At 36.7% G+C, this 23,528-nt stretch overlaps 2 protein-coding genes, 2 non-coding genes and 2 pseudogenes across 4 annotated transcripts; 4 read left to right on the forward strand and 2 right to left on the reverse strand.

Annotated features, from left to right (window-relative positions):
• Positions 1 to 416: 416 nt before the first annotated feature.
• LOC124178703 (melanotransferrin) lies at positions 417 to 8,081 on the forward strand. The gene is made up of 8 exons (XM_046562260.1): positions 417 to 601; positions 1,820 to 2,232; positions 2,877 to 2,994; positions 3,164 to 3,343; positions 3,477 to 3,988; positions 4,081 to 4,245; positions 4,313 to 4,401; positions 5,170 to 8,081. Exons 1-8 carry the CDS (start codon positions 529 to 531, stop codon positions 6,149 to 6,151), a joined length of 2,532 nt encoding a protein of 843 aa, XP_046418216.1. The 5' UTR covers positions 417 to 528; the 3' UTR covers positions 6,152 to 8,081.
• LOC124178709 lies at positions 7,861 to 23,528 on the reverse strand. The gene is made up of 4 exons (XM_046562267.1): positions 23,162 to 23,528; positions 10,243 to 10,356; positions 9,379 to 9,607; positions 7,861 to 9,100 (listed from the first exon to the last, which is right to left on the reverse strand). Exons 1-4 carry the CDS (start codon positions 23,201 to 23,203, stop codon positions 8,790 to 8,792), a joined length of 696 nt encoding a protein of 231 aa, XP_046418223.1. The 5' UTR covers positions 23,204 to 23,528; the 3' UTR covers positions 7,861 to 8,789.
• Positions 12,797 to 12,990, forward strand: LOC124179273. Its single transcript, XR_006870006.1, has one exon. It is a non-coding gene; the product is annotated as a U2 spliceosomal RNA (small nuclear RNA).
• LOC124179264 lies at positions 14,237 to 14,418 on the forward strand (annotated as a pseudogene).
• On the forward strand, positions 15,262 to 15,444 carry LOC124179275. Its single transcript, XR_006870007.1, has one exon. It is a non-coding gene; the product is annotated as a U2 spliceosomal RNA (small nuclear RNA).
• On the reverse strand, positions 16,406 to 16,587 carry LOC124179276 (annotated as a pseudogene).

The following is a 23,528-nucleotide window of genomic DNA, read 5'->3' on the forward strand; positions in this document are numbered from 1 at the left end:
TCTTCATTATCTCTTCTAGGTTCATGACCAAGGTACACTTGTGAACGATGAATCTGAGACGGCTAATTCTTCCACTAGACAGTTATGTTGGTAACACAGAGAAACCTACAGCGCCATAGTCGGCCGAGCGTGAAATTCGTATTGAGTGCGGCCTCAAACTCGCCTGCTGCGCATGCGTGATTAGACAACGACAACCAGACTCCCTAGTTGCCCTCTCTCTTTCTATTGCGTGCTGGTCGTATCGGCTAACGCGGCTAACTCGCGTACTCTATTCTTATATCTCTATGATGTAAGACCGTCGTCGACACCAAAGTCATGTAAATGGAAGCTGAGAGAAACCTGCCAAGGTATATATAACACGAAGCTGCTGCTACCTGACAGTGGTTATCTGCAACTCACCGAATAACTGAAAATCCGAATAAACTACGACAGCGTGCCACAGCTGAAGCGCTGTACAGCGCGTCGTTGATGTTGGGTGTTGTCAGTTACGTGTTCGTTTTAATGTTGTGTTGTTAATTGAACGTAAGAATGGATTGCGGTTCGAGGATGTGCATGCTAATCAGCTTGCTTGTGATTTATCAGATATTCCAATCTGCAAATGGTACAGAATTATCTCCGTCCAAATATTTGTCCAGTCACTGATATGTTGTCTCAGAGTAGTGAATGTGGTGCCCATCCTTTACGTTGCGTTAAATGATAGCTAAGGGAGACTCGTATCAGATAAAACGATACGAATAATCCCACGCATGAATAATCGATATAACAATCATCTTTTTTAATGCGCACCAATGTCGATTACTAATAACAAAAACATCGGTATCAGTAAATCGCACACCGGATGATTGCGAAACCGTTACTTTTAAAACGATTCATAGTAGTAAATTGATTCATAATCCTCGAGCAGAGTTGATTCATCTTTTGTCATGCGCGTTTGAAGAATTAGAATTCAACTCGTATATAAAAATAATTGCGACAATTAACACTTCAATTTATGTTTGATATCGTTATTGTTTTGTTTTGTTTCTTGTTTCGTGTCAATGGTGGATGCTACTCAATACATCGTGACCGATTGTAATATTATATCATTACGCGCTGTCATACACGATGATAGATTCCGATCGATCTATGCGATTTATGAAAATTCTTATGAAAATGAACGTCAAGCCTTTACGCTCTTCACAGATCAATTTCCAGATCAGCCGTATTAGAAATTACGCTTATGGGGCGTGGCTTAACACTCTCGCCGTATGCATTGTACGCACGTTCGGTCGCGCGTGACTCATTCTCTGTTCCAGAATCATGAATAAAATAATTTTCAACTCTATTATCTGATTTTGTTTTATATCATGAGGGTTTGTGATTTGTCAGTTGTATCAGTCAAAAAATTATTGCAATTTAAGAAGTAAAAAAAAGAAAACGTCACCAGGTTCAACTGAAATTAATGAAATTGAATTTGATTGCAAAAATATCCCTTCTGTATAGATAAAAATTAAAAACCCGTAAATTTGCACTGACTAATTAGGGTTAAGTCTTCGATGATCATTCTTCTGAGGTCTGCACAATTGTTCTCAAAGCATTTGAATTAGATGATTTTGGCATTAATCTAATTTGCTTTACATTGCTAACAACTAAACCTTCTCAACCAAACTCTACGATTTTCAATATTTGCTCTTTATTAAGATAAAATTGTATCAATCATATTAAGATGAATAAACCTAGTTCATTTGTTGAAAATTTAAATCTTTATTTAATCAATTTTCAATTGTGATATGTTCGGATAAAAGGTGTACTAAATATGCCTTATAACCTGTCCTTGCAGGTCTATTGATTAACAACACCATCATTTGGTGCACGGTATCGGATGCTGAACAGCGAAAGTGTGAAGCGTTCTCCAAAGCGGTGGACCAGAAGATATCCAGTTTTACAGCCAGGGATATAGCTTTATCATGCAAACAAGCCTTCAACGAAGAGGCCTGCATGACCATGCTCGACGAAGAAAAAGCACACCTGACCACATTAGATCCCGGAGAAGTATTCATTGCTGGAAGATACCACAGTCTTCTGCCGATTATGCAAGAAAAACTCGTTAGCGGATTAATCAATCAGTATGCGGTAGCGGTAGTAAAGAAAGGCTCACTGCCTGATGTTCTCTCCCTTAGGGATCTCAGAGGTAAAAAGGCTTGCTTTGCAGGAGTAGGAACCCAGGCTGGCTGGGTCATTCCGATACACACGGTATGTCATGATTTGTTTTACTAGCTTACGACGCACAGAAACAAAAATGTTCACTCATAATCAGTTAATATGTAACGCGATTGGTACCATCTGTCTCTGTAATTAGTTGTCATTTCTTTCTCAATTACTGAAAAACATCATTTCTCGTAGATACTAGAAAACTCTAGTTTACGGATCTCATTATGATAATGAGAAAAAATTCAATTCAGTTGGAATTACAAGACAATATGGTACAAGAAATTATTTAGTGTGATTATGTTATTTATATATTGTTGTATAGTTATCAATACTACATTTTCTAGTTATTGCAACAAAACCTATTCAGTTTACTATATTTTTGTAAATAAATAAGGCGTTAACATTAATTCATTGTTGCGTCAACATCAAATTAGTGTATTACTTTTAAAAAAATATAGTATGAATGATTGTAATCTAGAAGAATAGTGACACATACCAGACTTCCTGGTTGCAGCTACACAACTAATTTTCATTTTGTACCCAAATCTATATTTTTTCATTTATGGTAGAAAAATAAAATAGTTAAAGACTGTGTAGCAACTGTAATTAGAAATTTCTCTCTGTGGTGATTCCATGTATGTGGACAAAATCAAAAATCAGTGAACGATCATAATTTGTACTTTCAGTTAATGGAACAAGGTGGAATGGAAGTGATTGACTGCAACAACCATGTGAAATCAACGATAAATTACTTTGGTCCAAGCTGTGCCATTAATGCTTTGATTGATAAATATAATCCGTTAGGTAAGTAGCAATGATTCCTGTAACAAGATGAGCTTTGATTTATTATAATATTGAAATGAATATCATTTTGGCAATATAAATGTTACTATCAAATATTCATATTTCCTATATAGAATATTTATTTTCAATGAACATCGGAAGAAATTCAATTATCTTTATGATTTTTCAGGTGACAATTCCGATCAATTGTGTAAGCTCTGTATAGGTAAAGTACCAGGTGGAAAATGTACTAGCGCAGATCCATATGCTGGATACGAAGGTGCTTTCAAATGCTTACTTGAAGCTGGAGACATAGCATTCCTTGTTGATACAACAGTGCAAGAGATGACCTCGAATACTCTTGATTTGAGTAAGTTCAAGTATCAATACACGAAAGTTTTGTATTTTTGAAATTTAAGTCTCATAACATCCTTAACAATTATCGTGGCATCACCTTGACAAGATATTGAATATGAAGTGTTGATTAATTGATTATTTTATAGATACACCTAGCAAGGATCAATTTGAACTGCTATGCACTGATGGAAGTCGGAGGCCAGTTGACGATTTTCGTAATTGTAATTGGGGTAGTGTACCGTCGCGAGCGATTATTACTTCATCCGCGACGCATGTGAACATGCGTAAACTGTATCAAAAATTTCTGATAACAGCTAGTCAGGAATTTTCCAAGTCATATTCAAATTCAAATTCCTCATTTATGAACGACAATCGCTTCGGAAATCGAGATGGTTACGAGAACAGACCCGGTTTTGACAACCGACAAGGTTATGATAGATTCGACGATCGTAATTATAACGGTAACTTTTCTGGTAACAGAAATTTTTATTATCGCAATGGAACGGACAACAATTTTGAGCAAGGAAACAATTACGGACCGAACCCTTCGAACAGACAAGCGGGGAATCCTAATATAGCTGACATACTTCCTCTGGAGAATTTCGACTTGTTCGAATCATCTCCAAGATACGGAGAACATCATAATTTGTTATTTTCGGTAATTGCCAATTTGAACTTATTGTCTGAAGAGTCTTTATTTTAAATTTCATGCCACCATTATTTCCCCTAACAATGATTATATTTCATCAGGATTCTACCAGAGAGTTTCATCCGTTAGCTGAAAAGGATCAAAACTATCCACAATATCTTGGACAATCCCTGAATGATATTTTGGCTGTTAGACATTGTCCAGTGAACAGGATGACTTTGTGTGTAACTTCTGAGCCTGAAATGGAAAAGTGTATTAAAATGAGGGTAAATATTAATGAATTCAATTATTCTATGTGAATATTTTATAATTATAAAAAACATTTGATTCCAGATCGCGTTGAAAGCACAGTTGTTAAAACCAGAAATGGTCTGCTATAAGGGTCACAGTCAGATACATTGCATGCAAGCTATACAAAATGGGTAAGTAAATCTCGGAGATCTTCAAATTGAATATCAACCTGAGGAGATAGAAACACAAGAATAACGTGAAAATGAATTTTATAATTACGAATTGATTTTTCAAACAAAAATTTTTATACTTCGATTTCATACTGTATTAACCACTTAAGTGCCACAATGTCATAGCGACGTCAAGCACGCTTGTGACATTAGTGCCAGATATCGCGATATGGTGTCATAAAATAATTATACGCAATCAAAATACGCAATTTCACATTGACTCGGTAATTCTTGAAATTGCGTAATTGAACTGAAAAATAGTGTTCAGTGTTTTTCAAAAAAAAAAAAATTCATTCTGAAAAAAGAAAATTATATTTTTCTTCTATGATGCCATTTGAGAAAATGATCAAAAATTCGTCAACTTTCGAGGCCTCAAAACTATGAATGCTAGGGAAAAATATCTTTTTATGGTAATAATCTGATTCCTTGACCTCGAAAATATTTGAAACCCGTGCTTTCAAAAGTAAATATTCACCTGAAACACCAAAAACATTGAATTATTTCACGACGCCATTTCGCGATTTTGGCACTAATGTCAGAGGCGTGCTTGACACTGCTATGACGCCTTGGCACTTAAGTGGTTGAGTCTACAATAGACAACACAACTATTATCTACTTGAAATCTAACTTGTGATGAACATATAATGCCAACAGAAAGTAACAAAATTTTCGTGATAAATTTAACTAACAATAATATTGTTCAATTTCCTGTTGTTTTTTTTTTACCAGAGATGCCGACGTGACAGTGCTGGATGCTAGTGACGTTTACACAGCGGGTCTGCGATACGGACTCATTCCGTTCATTTCTGAAGTCTATAATCTGGGCAGCCCTGACTACTACGTTGTGGCTGTAGCCAAGGAAGAAGATCCAAGCACGGATTTGACATATTTGAAAAATAAATACACTTGTCATCCCGGAATAAACACTGCAGCAGGCTGGGTCTATCCCTTGGCTTATTTGATTTCAAACGGCTGGATAAGAGGCTATGGATGTGATTCGGTGCGCGCAGCTGCAGAATATTTTACTAAATCTTGTATACCCGGTGCTCTGAGCACCGAATATAATACCGGAGTGCCGTACGATAATATGTGTGACTTGTGCCACGGAGTGAGCTTCAGATACTGCCGCCGAGATGCTTCTGAAGATTATTTTGGATACACCGGTGCCTTCAGATGTTTAGTCGAAGGTGGAGGCAATGTTGCTTTTGTCAAGCATACAACAGTCGCCGAAAATACCGACGGTAAGCGCAGATCAACTTGGGCTCGAAACACGTTCACTAAAGATTTCGAGCTGTTATGTCCAGACGGAACGCGACGACCTACGGGACAGTACATGGAATGTAACCTCGGAAAGGTTGCCGCCAATGCAATCGTAGCACGAAGCGGATATTACGGGTATAATGAAACCGAAATCAACGCTTATATCAATCTATTTGTTTATGCGCAGCAATATTATGGCAGGAAAGATCCCGATGAGTTCAGTTTCAGTATGTTCTACAGCCCACCACCTTATAGTGATCTAATTTTCCAAGATGCTGCTCAACAGCTTGTCGTTATCCCACCTGAGAAGAGACAATTTAGCGCGTATGTGGGACCTGATTTTATGAGGGCTAGGAGAATCACTGACTGTAACGCTGGTGCCTCTGCTATTCAGTATACTATCAGCGGATCAATCGCTATGGGATTCTTGGCTATACTACTAGGCAGCTAAAATCAAAATCATCTTACCATTAGCTTGTCTTTATCTAATTTTTTTATTCACCCGTACCGTATTGTGCAAATGACACAAATATTACGAATTTCCGATTTCCGAACTCCAAAGACTGAGTACACGTCAATTCATGCAACTGAATCTCATTTACAATTATACTTTTTACTGTTTGAGGTACATAATGCTTGGGTCACAACTATGCTTTCATTCACAGTTCCAGGAAGTATCACGAAAACTATAGCAGTTATTGAAATTTTCGAGTTACTGGAAACGTCAGTAAAGTCTATTACAAGCCTGAAATTTACATATTCTTGTTTTTTTTGAAACTATAGTTCTACTTCGGTAACAAAGAGTTATTTTATAGACATTGTATTGTGCTAGGTTTTTTCTTATTTTACCATTTACAGACCATTTTTTTTTCATAAAATTCGATTGTACTTGTAAGAAAATTGGTAATACAATGTGAGCAATTTTTATTTCATGTACGAAATTTTGCTGTATAGTCACTGATCTCTATATACACAGATCAGTGTGCATAGTGTATTTAAACGATTTTGCTAAAATCGTGTGGAGAAAATGAATTTTTAGCCTAGGAAACCTGGAAAGATCAGAGAATTTGGCAGAGTTGGTTGGCAGCTTAATTTAATGTGAATACCTCGGTCACTTTACAGGCAGCTTTTGAAATATCAATTATACTCGAGCATAATTCATTTACGAATTTTTTAACTTGTTAAAAAAAATATGACTAACAATTTATTTGTAGTTATCATATAATACGGTATATACATTAGGGCAGCTCTATTTCGCACTATATATTTTGATTTTTAGTCCTACTCCACATTATATTTAGGCCGAACTGAAATTCCCAAGGACTGCACAGATTTGAAGTATCGATAATATTCTCCAAAGACTTGAATATTACTAATTTTTCGGAATTCAAGATTTGTATGGTACACTAGATTATCTAGAAACAAATCTAGTTTTTTTGCGACTAAAACATCCAATTCAGGGGAAAAAAGAAATTGAAGGTATATGTCACTTTCTAAACTTTGTTTCTTACTCATACGTTTTTTCTTCCAAGCCTTAGATAAAGACCATAATCAGCTTTTGATTTACAAGCTAGAAATAAGTATTGATTGTTGTAAAATCTTAAAAAGTCTTTTGCTTTTCTAAATTAAATTTATGTGCCTTTAAAGACAATTGGAAAGAATACAAAATTTCGTATTATAATACGTTTTTTTTAATAATGTTGAAATGAATTTTTTTTTTCAATTCTGCGTTTCACTTAAAAGCAATTACACTTGTTAGGTGAAACTAAAGGTTAAAAAATAAAGTCTGAAATGGTAGCTCACACTTACATATATGTATAAGCAAGTGTTCAAATTATTCAATAAGAAAAGTTTTACCGACAACCACGACACCAGGGATTAGTGACGTTTTTGAGCGTCTGTTTCACGTTTTATCTTCTGTCTATTACGAATTCTATCTCGCCGAATATCAAAATAAAGTAACAAATAACTCATCAATGATTATAAATCTCTACTTAATGTTTATTATTAGAAACGAAAATCAGAATATATATTAGAATTTTAAGAACCATACAGTGAGTTGAAACAAGACCGTTTGAATGTAACGTAAACGATATTTTATAACTAAAATGCTCGTCTATATGCAATGTAATCGAATCCGTCCAATTTTTGTACATAGTGTAAGAGCTATTTATTATGCATGTACAATTATGCAAATATAGAATTGTATTATTACGATAAAATGCAATCCTTTATCTAGATTTATATGTGTAACATTTTTATATGCGATCATCAGTATGATGCTTAAGCAAATATCTTTAGTGCCTTGAATAAATATATCATAGTATAAGCCTCCATTTTTTCATGTGTATGAAAGTAATAAAAACAAGCCTATTTTTAAATTTTCCATTGTCGCATCTCTTATTGTATTATATTCATACAATTTACCGATTGATAACTATATTGTTCTTTTCGGTATTTCAGCGTTAGACTTTTGTTATAATTTCAACTTTTACAAAACAAAAATATATAGTGGAACTTACGGTCCGTATAAATTGTTTTAATATTTGAACAATCACATTAGAAAACCAACTATCAGAAACTACTTTTAGGTACAGGAAATCGAAATGAAACATTTGACCGAAACTATTTGCTTGAATTGATGTTTTGAATGCTGAGAGTTTATGTCTTGATTTCAAAAATATTTGAGAACTTGTTTTTCCAAACTTCGGAACTCGTTTCTGAAGCTTTCAAGATTCTCTTATATCAAAGTCAATTTAGAAAGTCGATCTTTTAGTTTTTGTGAGCTTGGATGAACTAGAAAAACTAGCCAAATACATTGTAGAAGTGAGATTTTATGTATTAATAAAAGTTTCAATTACTTATAATATTAGTGTATATAAAAATAGTTTGACAAATAAAATCATAGAACGGTATATGTTTTAATCGATACAAGTATAAAATGAAGGACAAGAAACTATTATTTTTACTATTTTGAACATGATGCCAGTAAGCATTCTCATTGCAAACGCAAGTTTTTCCGTTGTTATTAGGTATCGGTATGTGGTACGTTCGAATTCTTCGAAAATTCTCCCAAAACTAACAACTGTTCATTTCATTTCTCCGTGAATAGCAAAGTGTTTTTTCTCTCTCTGTTTTTCAAAAGCTTCTTTGGCCAGTGGAGGTTTTATTGGAATGGCAGTAGTATCACCATGATTGGCTTTCGTATTTTCATTGGCATTAATTGGCGACTTGGAGTGTTTAGGTACGGAGAGTTTCGCGATCCTTGGGGTGCAGGTGGCTTTTAGAGCATTTCGACTGACGCTGGAATTAGATATTATATTTGGACTTTTTCCTTGCGGTAGGTCTGTTCGCTGCGTACTATTCTTTGGCGTCGCAAGCTCGATGAGTCTTTTCGATGCTGTATTAAGATAAGTATTATGAAATTACAGAGAGTCGAGATGACGGCGGGTTTAAACTTTAAGTGTTTTTTAACTTCTATTCCGTATGAATTAAAATTATCTACCGAAATAGGAAAGCTGCAAAACATTTTGGTTCCAATCATCGACGCGAAGAATTAATAGTGCTGTCAAAATCAAATAAAAGTAAAAAGTATAATATCTACTAGCTATCTCGATTTTTCGAAAATCTTACTAAAAATATTTGCTCCAATAATGTTTCAACTTATCGAAATCGAACCTGTGGCGAATAACGCTGATTCTTGCACCGTTCCTGGTGAGCGGATTCCCATTTCGAAGCGTATTCTCGGCTCCGCCAGTCTGGCAGTACGTTCGCTTATCTTGTATCCCAGCACTGACTTCTTTGTTGGGAGAGTTTCACACTTGATATCTTCAGTTGCATCCAAAACTTTTGCCGAATTGAACTGCTTGAGAGCGCCGCCATTTTTGAAGTTTGATTTTTTTATCCGCTGTAGAAGATAAAACGAAAGTCAGAGAACTTACGAAAATACGATTTCGAAAGTTTTCCGGGGACTCAGAAACGGTTAAAAACGCTTTTAGTTGTAATATATACACAAGTACAACAAATAATATTGTAATTTAATGATTTCTGATATGATTTGATCATGCGGTGGTAAATATAATCTTTATGTCCAGTCTATAAATTTTCCACCGGGTTCTGTCAATATTATCATAATTTTTTTCATATTCCACTATATAAATTGACACGATTGCTTATGTGTTCAAAATCTATGAAACTATCACCAGTTTGGTTTTACTTTAATTGCCAAACTTTCCTATCAATTTTGCATACGATTATTGGTAAGGCATGACACTTAAATTTTAACGAATTTATCTCACCGACCGATATGCGTATCAAGGACAAACAGCAGTTTTTTTAAATAAAACGCCAAAGTTTCGTAATGTCATTTCAGATAATGGTGAGCAATCTAAACGTTCGACGTTTCTCGTATTCACTGGCTAAATAATTAAAAGAACAAGGCAGTTGAACTCAAATTGCTACTTGTTAGGCTATAAGATCTGATAAGATCTGATAAGATCCAAGATTAAAATTGTAATATTAAATCGTAAGTCTTCCGCTTACCTTTAAGGAAGTAGTAGAATTTGGGCGTTCCTGGGATGCAATTGATTTCGGTTTTGCGAGCTCGAGAAGGCGTTTGTAACGTTTCACACGTTCAGTCGTCTTCTTCTTGTATTTCTATGGACGATAAAAACATCCAATCGTATATTTTACACAATGCACACCAAACCTGACGTGATATTTAACGGGGTTAATATCTATCATGTAAAATTGCCTTCAACACAGTTTTCTTTGTCGGGAGTTTCCTAAATTCCAAGTTCAGCCCTGCTTCAATTCTACCTATTAAGTCGACACTTTTAATCGTTTTCCTCGGACAATTCCAGTTTGGTTTCATCTTCATTTGTCGACTTCTTTGTGTCTGAGCCTCCGCGAGTGCCCCGTATAGAAAACCGTTACTATAAATTGAAAATTGTCTAGTTTTTTTAAGGTCCAACAAAATATACTTGCCACATTGTACAGCAATATAGGACTAGAAGCTATTGCTTGTACAGCATGAAATTTGTAATTTCCGACTAAAAGAGATCATCTACACGTTTATCGGTTCATTATCTGACAAGTAACCTAATGCTTTTATTGAATGATATGTGAAATATTGCGTACTTGGAAGAAGAACTTGAGCTTGAAGCTTGAGTCGAATCGCTTGACATTGTGTTCCTGATGACATTCACGGTGTGAGACATATCTGATATACGAATCTTCTTGATGATGTTGAAAGTTTTTTTGTATCTTTACGATGATAATAATATGTTCAGTTAGTCCAGACACACTGTGAACTTGTATGCACACAATTTCCTGTGCAAAGTGTGTTTGCGCAAAGACCTCGTTGCATTTATTGTTAGGCGGGTATTTTTTTGTGTATATTGGCAGGTTTACGGCGTTTATAATAATTTTTTTGAGGAGTAAGGAATTATAGTCTGGAAAATTTTGACATGGTGACAAAAAACTGCATGTACGAATTCAGCACGTTCACGTGTTATAGATGATTCACACTATGTAGAGCTTATGGAAATAAGTTATTTTCACGACACTGAAAAATAGATCGATATTTTGATACAGATTTTAACGGTGATTTAGATTAGGTGGCAATGAGGAAGCAAACAAGGTCCATCCAGATAATTTTTATTATGGAATCATGAACAAGTGATTTTTGTTTCCCAGTTACAGCAGGTTGGATTACCGTTGAGTCATGCCGTTATGCGCCGACGATGATACCCAGTCCTTCAGAACGTACAATAAATTGCTTAACTTCAAGCGCAGTTATACTGCTGCATTACTTGCGTGGATATCCACTGTCAGGAAATCTCGGACTGTGTATTCTTTATGGGGACTTCGAAATGAAACCTGCGGTTTTCAAATCTATTATTTTTATGAACCTAATAATCCACATAAATTATTTCAAAAATTAAAGTTCAATTTTTCCTCGACTGAAACCTCCATCTCCAATCTTGTTAACCATGTTTCCATATCTAAAGCGATAGGTTCAATCGGCGACGCGTCTCGCACTAATATCGGAATTTATACCCTTTTCTGGATTCAAGTTCCTGGAGTATTTTGCGGTTTTTCGTCCTATTTCATTTTTTATCAATTTTTCCCGAGTACAAGCGTCGTGGCTGGGCAAGTTTGTTCATCGAATCGGTTATTTGATAGGACAATGCCCCTCTCTTTACCTGTACACATTTACGAACCGATAGGTTTTGTGATTTGTTACGCCGGTTGCGAGTGTACGACTAACCGTGTATAGTTTTTTTTCACGTGGAATATTAATTCGATTTTCTGTATTCATTATACCTTGAAGGGCTCATGTTTACTGGTGTGATCAACTCTGTTCCTGGGTATGGCTAGCTCTTCATATCTTGGAATCTTTGCGCCATAATTACCCCCGTTCAGGTTATTCTTTTTCAACATTTTTTTTGAAGTGAAAATATTTGCTTGATATTTTTATTTTCGTAATGACCTCGAAACAACAAATATATACGAATGTATCTGTATGTGCCGAATTCAGTGATACGATTATACAGTGATTCGAAAAATAATTTATATGAAAGTTACGGCCGAAAGGTTATCGTCAAATTTTCCATGGGTGTTACAGTTTAGAAGGGAACCATTTTCGTGATAAAACTTTTGTTTCCTGGGATATGGCCAATCTTTTTTTTTTTTTTTTTTTTTTTGTTTCGTTCTTTTTTTCAATCTTCACTTTTATGTAGATCGTTGATTGACACCACTACAGGATACATTTACTTACCGTGTAATCACTGTAATCGATCTGTGTGAAGTACGAAACTCACGTGAAATGATTGAAAAGATACTTTACGCCGGTTTTAAATAGTTCAACGACAGTTGGCATCTCAAATAGTTTGCGCCGACCGAAGATATAGCTATAGGGACTGACTTCGGTCAAAGTAGTGCCGCTACCTGGTAAATTCAATTACGAGGGTCCTTAGGGGTGAAAGCATCGGAGTACCTCTTTTCACTGCTATGCGGCGCAGCGACACATCGCTCCCGCGACAATAGTTGTGTGTTCACAAACTGAAGTACTATTCTGACAGCCGTTGCCAGTATCGCTTCTCGGCTCTCTGAGCTAAGATCAAAGTGTAGTATCTGTTCTTATCAGCTTAATATCTGATACGCTCCCCATCGGGGAGCCAGAATATTAAACTGATTTTTGGAAAGTGGTGGAGCGTTTCTGAAGCTTGCTTCGGCTCCGCCGCGGTCGTCCCTGCTTTGCAGTACCGTGGGGCACGGCCTATTTATTGATTCAAAATTACAAAAATAGTCAGCGAATTACGATCGTCATCGGTCAAGATTCGTGCACGTAAGTTCGAGAAGCACGGACCGCTGGCGACTCAGCTCGCGGCCGGCGGCTACGCTGTCAGACTGGACGCCTTCATCGTCGGCTCACTCGGAGGCTGGGACCACCACAACGACAGCCTGCTACAACACCTCCGAGTGGGACGATACTATGCCGGGATGATGAGAAAATTCCTGGTCAGCGACACCGTTCGTTGGTCCAGGGATATCTATGTGGAACATGTCAGCGGGAGGAGGCAGTACCAATAACATCGTGTATTGTGACTTTTATCATTCTTAGACCCTTTTCTCTCTTCTGTAAAAACAAGAAAAAGATTGATCCTGCCTCCTCCCTCCCCACCATCATCCCGCATAGTTGAATTAATCATCTTTATTTTTTTTTTCTTCTCTATAGTCAAATTAATTCGTTACCGTTTTTTTACCTATTCTTTTTTACACTTCTATATCTCTTCTCTCTATATTCTACTTATTTCAATGAAGGGCGGTGGCCAGTGGGGGCTAATCCCTGTAATTTTAATCTTCTACAAACGAGTGTATATTAGCCACAGATTAGCTTTTCTTTCAATCCGACATTTTACCTCTTTTAACCCTATCTATTTTAACTATACACCCCTTTTAAACCTAGTCATGTTACCCCTCTTAATCTTATCTATTCTAACTATTCACCTCTTTTAAACATATTTATTCTACCTCTTTTAATCTTATCTACTTTAACTATACACCTCTTTTAAACCTATTTATTTTACCTCTTTTAATCTTATCTATTTTATCTATACATCTTTTTAAACCTATTTATCTTCTTCTTACTTCTATTTTATTTATAGACTGTCTATTTCCTTCCATTTTACCTATCTGACTCAGTCCTTTTATGTCTATACTGCTCTGTTTTTAAGTTTTAGCAAGTTGCACGTACCCCAGCTTTTTATTGCTTTTTAAACCAAAGACTCTAGTCTGTATATTCTACTTCTTTTCTCTTTTAGTCACTGGAATACATGCAACTTAACAATTTTATCGCCATAGCCAAAGATGTTTCTACCTACTCTATTAACCAATATGCTCATACACTATACAACCTTCTTTTCTTCTTATGTGTATAGTATATATTTTTATATCTATATTTAAGCCACCGCCAGGGGCGGAAGATGTATCTAAAGCACCCCCGGGTGAACAATTGTAAGCCCGGGGGAACATTGTTTGTTTTAATAAACGCCCTTTAATCTGTTCTTATCAGCTTAATATCTGATACGCTCCCCATCGGGGAGCCAGAATATTAAACTGATTTTTGGAAAGTGACGGAGAGTTTCTGAAGCTTGCTTCGGCTCCGCCGCGGTCGTCCCTGCTTAGCAGTACCGTGGGGCACGGCCTATTATTGATTCAAAATTACAAAAATAGTCAGCGAATTACGATCGTCATCGGTCAAGATTCGTGCACGTAAGTTCGAGAAGCACGGGCCGCTGGCGACTCAGCTCGCGGCCAGCGGCTACACTGTCAGGCTGGTGGACGCCTTCATCGTCGGCTCACTCGGAGGCTGGGACCACCACAACGACAGCCTGCTGCAGCACCTCCGAGTGGGACGATAACTATGCCGGGATGATGAGGAAATTCCTGGTCAGCGACACCGTTCGTTGGTCCAGGGACATCTACGTGGAACATGTCAGCGGAAGGAGGCAGTACCAATAACAACGTGTACTTTTTATTGTAATTTATATCATTCTTAGATCTTTTTTGTAAAAATAAGAAAAATATCTATCCTGCCTCCTCCCTCCCCACCATCATCCCGCATAGCTGAATTATTTATTTTTGTACCTATTTTTATAGTCAAATTAATTCTTATCTAGTATTAAAATACGTAATTTAGCAAACTACATCATCGGAGACTGAACTTGATTTATGATAATGTTAATATGTATATAAAACTTGGTTAAATTTTTTAGTCTTTCTTTTCTCTTTCATCAAGTCAGTCTACTTCTGACTAGAATTTGACTAGAATCTATTAAACTAAAATTAAATTAAAATACTTACCAGCTAAAATCCCCTCCCCCCCTCATTTCCCCCAAAATGAGTTACTTTAAATTATTCTGTAAATCATCTAGATGCAAACTAGTCTCACTCTCAGCTAGGGAAAATGCATATATTTATACAGTGAAGTGAAGCGATGAAGTATTTAGCTAGGGATTTACTTAAGAGGAGAGTTTTTGTACCCCCTTCGGGGGGAAGTTTATTGTAAAATAAATTCTTTCTAATCTGTTCTTATCAGCTTAATATCTGATACGCTCCCCATCGGGGAGCCAGAATATTAAACTGTTTTTTGGAAAGTGGCGGAGAGTTTCTGAAGCTTGCTTCGGCTCCGCCGCGGTCGTCCCTACTCTGCAGTATCGTGGGGCACGGCCTATTTTTGATTCAAAATACACATATTCCAGCGAAAATATGCTACTCCTCGTTCAAGATTCCGTGTGTGAACCGAGCATGTCAGGGAGAGTAAGTCCACCTGTTGAACCTAGTAGTAGTGACACGTGAGTGCATTAATCGATGTTGTACGAGTCGAAAATAGCCAAATTTAAAATTCATCACTCACGTGTCTACTTCCTATGCGTAGGAATTGATAAAGGTAGGGAAAAGGGATCGGTTTTAAGAACACGATTTAAATGGTATATAATTGGGGTACTGTTAATGATCAAATACTTGAATTGTTACAGTAGCCAATATAAAGGAGACGGCTTGGATTCGGATAGAAAGATATGATATGAGAAATGACTCGCGCGAAAGCTAGGAAAGGTGAGTTTAGAGAAGTTAGAAAACTCGCTAGTTGCAGTTTAGAGATGAACCTCGGTGAAGACAATGAGGGGATGCTGGGTGTAAAATGACATACGACTGTGGGAAAGGAATATGAAGTCTGGAGGACATAACATAAAAATGAATATAAAGTGAGGAAAAAGCTAGAAGCCTCGGATGGTTCGGTAAAAAAAAATTACCAAGGTATCGTAGGTAATTAATGATACAGGATTTATCGACGTGACCTTTGATTTGACTTTGAAACTTGGTCATGTCTTCAAGGTCCATTTCGCGATTAACTTTGAACCCTCTCTTTTTGGTGCCAGAATGAGAAAGAACGGGATATTTTACATTCAGATATATATGAAGTCTAGGGTCCAAACGTGACCTCTACCGGGATTAATTATAAGGTAAAATATTAGTGATTGGTAATATTATACAAGGCTGATTTCAGGATCCGCATGCAATGCCGGATATGGCTAGCTCCTTACTAGCTCTACCAGGGGGACTCCGACAGCGGTGTAAACCAAATGGAATCTTGACCGATGATGATCGTAATTCGCTGGCACATTTGTACTTTTGAATCAATAATAGGCCGTGCCCCACGGTACTGCTAAGCAGGGACGACCGCGGCGGAGCCGAAGCAAGCTTCAGAAACTCTCCGTCACTTTCCAAAAATCAGTTTAATATTCTGGCTCCCCAATGGGGAGCGTATCAGATATTAAGCTGATAAGAACAGATTAAAGGGCGTTTATTAAAACAAACAATGTTCCCCCGGGCTTACAATTGTTCACCCGGGGGTGCTTTAGATACATCTTCCGCCCCTGGCGGTGGCTTAAATATAGATATAAAAATATATACTATACACATAAGAAGAAAAGAAGGTTGTATAGTGTATGGGCATATTGGTTAATAGAGTAGGTAGAAACATCTTTGGCTATGACTATAAAATTGTTAAGTTGCATGTATTCCAGTGACTAAAAGAGAAAAGAAGTAGAATATACAGACTAGAGTCTTTGGTTTAAAAAGCAATAAAAAGCTGGGGTACGTGCAACTTGCTAAAACTTAAAAACAGAGCAGTATAGACATAAAAGGACTGAGTCAGATAGGTAAAATGGAAAGAAATAGACAGTCTATAAATAAAATAGAAGTAAGAAGAAGATAAATAGGTTTAAAAAGATGTATAGATAAAATAGATAAGGTTAAAAGAGGTAAAATAAATAGGTTTAAAAGAGGTGTATAGTTAAAGTAGATAAGATTAAAAGAGGTAGAATAAATATGTTTAAAAGAGGTGAATAGTTAGAATAGATAAGATTAAGAGGGGTAACATGACTAGGTTTAAAAGGGGTGTATAGTTAAAATAGATAGGGTTAAAAGAGGTAAAATGTCGGATTGAAAGAAAAGCTAATCTGTGGCTAATATACACTCGTTTGTAGAAGATTAAAATTACAGGGATTAGCCCCCACTGGCCACCGCCCTTCATTGAAATAAGTAGAATGTAGAGAGAAGAGATATAGAAGTATAAAAAGAATAGGTAAAAAGACGGTAACGAATTAATTTGACTATAGAGAAGAAAAAAAATAAAAATGATTAATTCAACTATGCGGGATGATGGTGGGGAGGGAGGAGGCAGGATCAATCTTTTTCTTGTTTTTACAGAAGAGAGAAAAGGGTCTAAGAATGATAAAAGTCACAATACACGATGTTATTGGTACTGCCTCCTCCCGCTGACATGTTCCACATAGATATCCCTGGACCAACGAACGGTGTCGCTGACCAGGAATTTTCTCATCATCCCGGCATAGTATCGTCCCACTCGGAGGTGCTGTAGCAGGCTGTCGTTGTGGTGGTCCCAGCCTCCGAGTGAGCCGACGATGAAGGCGTCCAGTCTGACAGCGTAGCCGCCGGCCGCGAGCTGAGTCGCCAGCGGTCCGTACTTCTCAAGCTTCCGTGCACGGGCGGCGGCGAACTCGATCTTGCCATTCTCGAACGGCACAGCGACGTCGACGATGGTGATGGTGCGGTTGACCTCGTCCCGCACCACAATGTCGGGGCGCAGCGTGCCCGCTTCGCCGTCTACGCCCTCCACTGACTGGTTGACGCGGATGACTCCTGGGCACCGAGAGGCGGCCTTCACCAGCCGGTCCTGGACGTTGTTGTGGCGGCGCTGTCGCGCTGCTGAATGGACGCCACAATGCGCCAGGACGTGAGGGATGGTCTCCTGCTGGTAGCCGCACTTCCGGCACCTCTTGTCCCCGTTGGTCTCCCACCTCCTGCAAGCGTTCAGCGGGAGCACGCCCAGTCGTGCCCGGTGGACGAAGCGCCAGTCGCAGAACCTGGTGCTCCGCCCGGTGCGCAGGAAGTGGTTGGGGAAGTTGAAATATATTTCTGCGAATATTTGTTAATTCTTTCTAAGAAATTCCTCAATAACAGAGGCTGCGTTCCTCTTATTCATCTATATAAAATGAGTATGAGTACTACACTTTAATCTAAGCTCAGAGAGCCGAGAAGCGATACTGGCAACGGCTGTCAGAATAGTACTTCAGTTTGTGAACACACAACTATTGTCGCGGGAGCGATGTGTCGCTGCGCCGCATAGCAGTGAAAAGAGGTACTCCGATGCTTTCACCCCTAAGGACCCTCGTAATTGAATTTACCAGGTAGCGGCACTACTTTGACCGAAGTCAGTCCCTATATATAAGAGAGCAGGGAGCTAGCTGACAGAATCAGTGTGTGAATCGAGTCTTCCGTCAGTAAATAATGTATTGTAAGTTAAAGAATAAAGTGCTTCATTAAAGAATCGAAAACACCCTTCATTAGTTAAACGATACCCTTAACCTTTTAACGCAATTAAATACTGCAAATAAAATAAGAATGCTATAATTTATTGATCTAACTGGAGCTTGTTTGGCGTAATTAGTTGAAACAGTTACACTACTTTGTTTGCAAGGTAAAAGAAACACCGTATGCTTCGAAACAAGGACAGAATATATTCATCGTGAACATCAGTATACTAGTACTGTAAACGGCCACTAGGCGGTAATTCTTCTCGCTACGGAAGTAGCTTCAGAGATAGTTATAACCGAGCTAATATATCAAATAAACAAAACGCAGTGATAAATGTGTCGTCAGTCTTATCACATTAAATGACAAAAACTGAGTTACCAGATATCGGAATTGACAAAGGCAGCAAGTGATCATATTCATTGATCCATGTTCAATCGATTCTTCACACATACAGAATTAATTTGTCAGGTGTTACCCGTTAAATATCGGGTAAGTTCCCTGAAAATTTTGATTCAACAGATTTAAAAATAGTATCAATTGAAGAATACTCATGCAAAAGATTTCTGTAACAACAAATTTCATTGCCTGTTTCAATCATTGAATTCTTGACTCAACAAAACATGTAATTAAACAAGCTCAATTCATTTAGACACAAAAATTTCATATCCTTAAAACAACACGATTGAAATACGTTCAACGAGATTTTCAGTCATTTCAATCACACATTATCTTGATAGAAAGTTCACATTTTTGCAAGGCACTTGCGCCGTGTTATCTTGAATAAATTTATAGTCAGCATGGTCATTCAAAGGCTTGACTCAATTCTATATCAAGTTGTCACAAATATTTGGTCCGACAAAAGTATTTTGTTGAATTAAGTCAGCATTGTGTTCATCGCATTTGACTATGGCATTTAGTTAAATCAAACGAATATCACTTGACTCATATAATCCTTTCCATCCGTGAAGTATTTGAAGCGAAAAAAATGTCCTTGAGGTTTCCATCGAGGCGTGGAGAATAATCCACAACAAAACATCTCGGAAAAACTTCAAGCAATGCAGGTTATATTATAAGATATTTAGATACACGTGTATAATATACATTTATACAACCATGGGCAAACGACTATTCAGTTAGCAATTCCTCTTATACCCGACTCCAGGTTAAGTCAGCAGAAAATTGTCAAGTAGCGTAACACTGCACGTACTGTTACCATACGAGCCATACAGTAGGGAATTTATGCATTCTTGTTCAATTTTTTCATCCGCAAAACAAACTCTTATTTTATTTTTTTATTATATTTTTTTTAATTATTTCGAACCAATTTGGGGGTAAGACCATTAAAATTCGATTTTGCCCTTCTTAAGGACAGGTCTAATGAACATTATGTACCATGAGTTTGAATCGAATCGGTAAGAGAAAAGTTTGAGCCTCCCCTTGTGAGTTAGTTCTGCTGGTTTGATATTTTTTATCCAAGCTCTGCATGCTTCATGTAAAACAAATCGTCTCTTCACTCAAATTATAATTACAAGGACCAATGGGATATTCTTATTCTATAAAAAGATATGGGATTGTACAGAAAAAAACTGAAATCACACTAACCCCTCTATTTGGATTAAACATGCAATTAACTAATTCATTGATCCTTTTTTTTTTGAAGTGTTATGCCAGTTCTGCGATCAGGTAAATGTACCGCTCTATGTCATGTAAATATAGTGAGAGATTTCTGGGTTACCGGATTTTTTGGTCCATTACGATACGCTAATATTATTGTCTACCAACAAATGAGCGTTATAGCGTCACTCCAAGATACTTTTTTGACAATATGGTCGGATGAATAAAACCATAACCTATCACATCGCAAAGTGGTTGGTGTGAGTGAGAAATTGTTCGAATCAAATAATCTGAAAGTTAAATAAATTAGCTGATTGGTTCGATAATTCTTTTTTCTCGGCGTACGGTTGAGAATTGTATAATTTTTGCAATAATTTATAGTCATAGAAAATAAAACTCATGTAAGTTATATCATGGCTGATTTCTGGTTGAGACTCATGCATTATTTAATTTTATGCTGAAAAAAAACTTCTATGTATACTATGTATACATTTCTACGTACATGCACAAGTCAATCGTGGAGAAAGGCAACAGATGCAAATTGCCGACCCAGTGCGCTGCAATTATGCGTCTATCTTGCAGATACGCATTTCTATATGTAGCATATTACATATATTCTATGTAGATTTGTTTCCGATCAAAATACATTACGAAATTCTGTATTTCCTAAATATAGAAGTTCAACATCCTAAACTAGAACTGAAAATGGGAGAAATTACTGAAAATTATTCAATTATTCTCCGGCTATTTGATTCCACGAAATTAAGTGGTATTTCATTCCACAGTCGAACACGCGTAAGCGACATATGATTATGAATTAGATGTATTGTTAGGCCCCTACCCACTAGTAATATACTGCGTACCTGTACATTAATAAAAAAAAAGTTCAAAATCAGTAGTTAAAACATTTTTTTCTTACCAAGTATCGACGTATAAACTGAGACAAAGTTATCAAACCATACAACTAATTTTGTTGAATTCCACTTTATTTTGTTCGAACAATTTTTCACTCAGAACAACTACTTTTTAGTTGAAACAAAAATATTGATGCATTGATTTGAATGTTATATGCTGTTGAGTTTAATTTATTTGAAACAAGTACATATTTATTTCTAGATTCATGCGAATCTGCTAACCATATGTGATGCGATTTGTTGGGTTATGTTTTTTTGATGCAACAATCTTTTCCAAAAACTATTTTGGAGTAACGCTACTACATTTGTTTGGTGGCAGTCAATAACAATAGTCTAGCGTACTGAAAGAAATTCAAAAAAATCATGTAACCCAGCAAATTTTTATTTATTTTATTTAATCTAATTTAGGGGGTTAGTCATTGCGATTTTAGTTTTTTCTGTACAATGCCATATCTTCTTTGATCGGAAGAATACCCCATTGGTCCTTGTAAACATTTGAGTGAAGCATGCAGCACTTGGATAAAAATATCAAAACAAAAGAGCAACTCAGTGAGTTATGCTGCTCAGTGTCTCTATTTAATTCGTTCAAATTATTTTTTATTGTTCCTGAATACGGATTTCTTAAATTAAAAATTACCGAAATTGTCGTTATGAATAAATGTGCTCTCAGGACTATGCAAACGCATGGATTATTTGGATCAATTAATATTTATTAAATCGATACTGCTTGGAAAAGCGATGAGTGGAAAAAAAATACTGTAAACTAATAAAGATATATTGAAGAAACATGCCAAAAAATCTGCAGCAAAATTTCACACTTTTGACGTATTTTCCGTGTCAATTGTTTTAATTGCAAGAGAAGCTGCAGAAATTTATTATTAAGATTAAATAGCAGAGTCACTTTTCCACCACACGCGTGAGCTCAACGTCATTGACATGATGATGAGTAAACGATATTTCTGAAAAACATCGTAATGTTACGTGGTACTTACGCAAAACCGAACGTACATTATACACATTGAGGTATAGTGTACTAAAAAAAGTAAAATAAATATGATACTTGATATACATGATAATTGGATCGAGGCGTATAATCCAAGTTACATAATATCAAAACATAACATGTTTATACACTTACGACTCGGGACAATAACCACAAGCTTTAAGCATAACATTATCATCGGTTTCAGGATCCGGACAAACGTAACATACGTCATGTTATCAGTACTGCAAGTTATTGCGCCTACGCGCAGATACGTTTAAAGCCCCCACCAGTTAGGTGAAGTCATAGAAAAAGGAAGAGGGATAGACGATCCGTCTCATCCAACGGGTAGGAAATTTGAACGCATCATACGCACTTCAGGCATTCTTCATATGTACATGCTATAATAGTTCAGTGGCTATAATATTTGCGTAGTCACCAGTATGTTGACGCTTATATGGCGGAAGTAGCGCCCACAGATTATAGAGCATGACTAAAGGAAGTGGGAGCTCTTCGACCGTATAATCAAGCAGGATAAATCATCGTAAACGAGATTATATTTTATCCATACAAAGAGCATTGGATTGGATTCAAGAAATTTTTACAAACTGTATAGTATATGATATAAGTATAACTCCCATTGCTATGTGGTATTATTACCAATCAATGCAGCAAATAGTTTCCTAATTTCTCCCAACACTTTTGCAATGTACGCGACCTCTATAATATTGTGTGAAAAATGGGTTTCTTAGGATATAAAATGCACGCTTACACTGATATAGACGCAGTACATAAAAAATGTCCACACTTATGATGAATGTATACTTATTGGTTTCACTTTACATTGTTTACAATTCATTTTCTCATCCTGGTCATTTTTGTACGGATAAGATACGTAATATGAATATACGTATATACCGAGTGTATGGTTATTCGTAAACAAGGACACATCAATCGGTATTCGTATTTACGCTGGCTGAATAATTAGCAAGTTCTATTCGAATTCTCTTGTTTACCAAATGCAAAGTGTGTATGTTCGTCGTACCGGTAGATTTTCGCCAAGCTCTGTCCCGCCCGTAAATGCCATCCCACGTGCTAGTTACAGTATATATATTTAACCGTCGATATATTTCGCAGTCTCGGTTGTTTGTAAGTAGCGAAATACTTGATAAACAAAATTGTATGCCAGTTATATATAGATCATGTATCCGACTACGACTCTTAAGTATTCAAGCAAGCGAGAATTTCCCTGCAGTGTTATACACGTGATATACAATGTCGAATTATCACACTAATAAATATAATCGGAAAATCGTTCGTACAGATTCACTATATATGCCAGTATGCCATGAATACACTATTTGCATACGCATACCTCTGATGTATTATACAAACTATCAATAAAAAAAAAA

The sequence above is a fragment of the Neodiprion fabricii genome, chromosome 3 (genome assembly GCF_021155785.1).
Source record: "Neodiprion fabricii isolate iyNeoFabr1 chromosome 3, iyNeoFabr1.1, whole genome shotgun sequence".
Classification (NCBI taxonomy): Eukaryota; Metazoa; Arthropoda; class Insecta; order Hymenoptera; family Diprionidae; genus Neodiprion; species Neodiprion fabricii.

Coding starts and splice junctions, on each gene's coding strand:
- LOC124178703 (XM_046562260.1), top strand. CDS start 529: ATGGATTGCGGTTCGAGGATGTGCATGCTAATCAGCTTGCTTGTGATT. Junction 602..1,819: donor GATATTCCAATCTGCAAATG/GTACAGAATTAT, acceptor CTGTCCTTGCAG/GTCTATTGATTAACAACACC. Junction 2,995..3,163: donor TGATAAATATAATCCGTTAG/GTAAGTAGCAAT, acceptor ATGATTTTTCAG/GTGACAATTCCGATCAATTG.
- LOC124178709 (XM_046562267.1), bottom strand. CDS start 23,203: ATGGCATTTACGGGCGGGACAGAGCTTGGCGAAAATCTACCG. Junction 9,608..10,242: donor ATTCTACTACTTCCTTAAAG/GTAAGCGGAAGA, acceptor TATCTTCTACAG/CGGATAAAAAAATCAAACTT. Junction 9,101..9,378: donor ATCAGCGTTATTCGCCACAG/GTTCGATTTCGA, acceptor ATCTTAATACAG/CATCGAAAAGACTCATCGAG.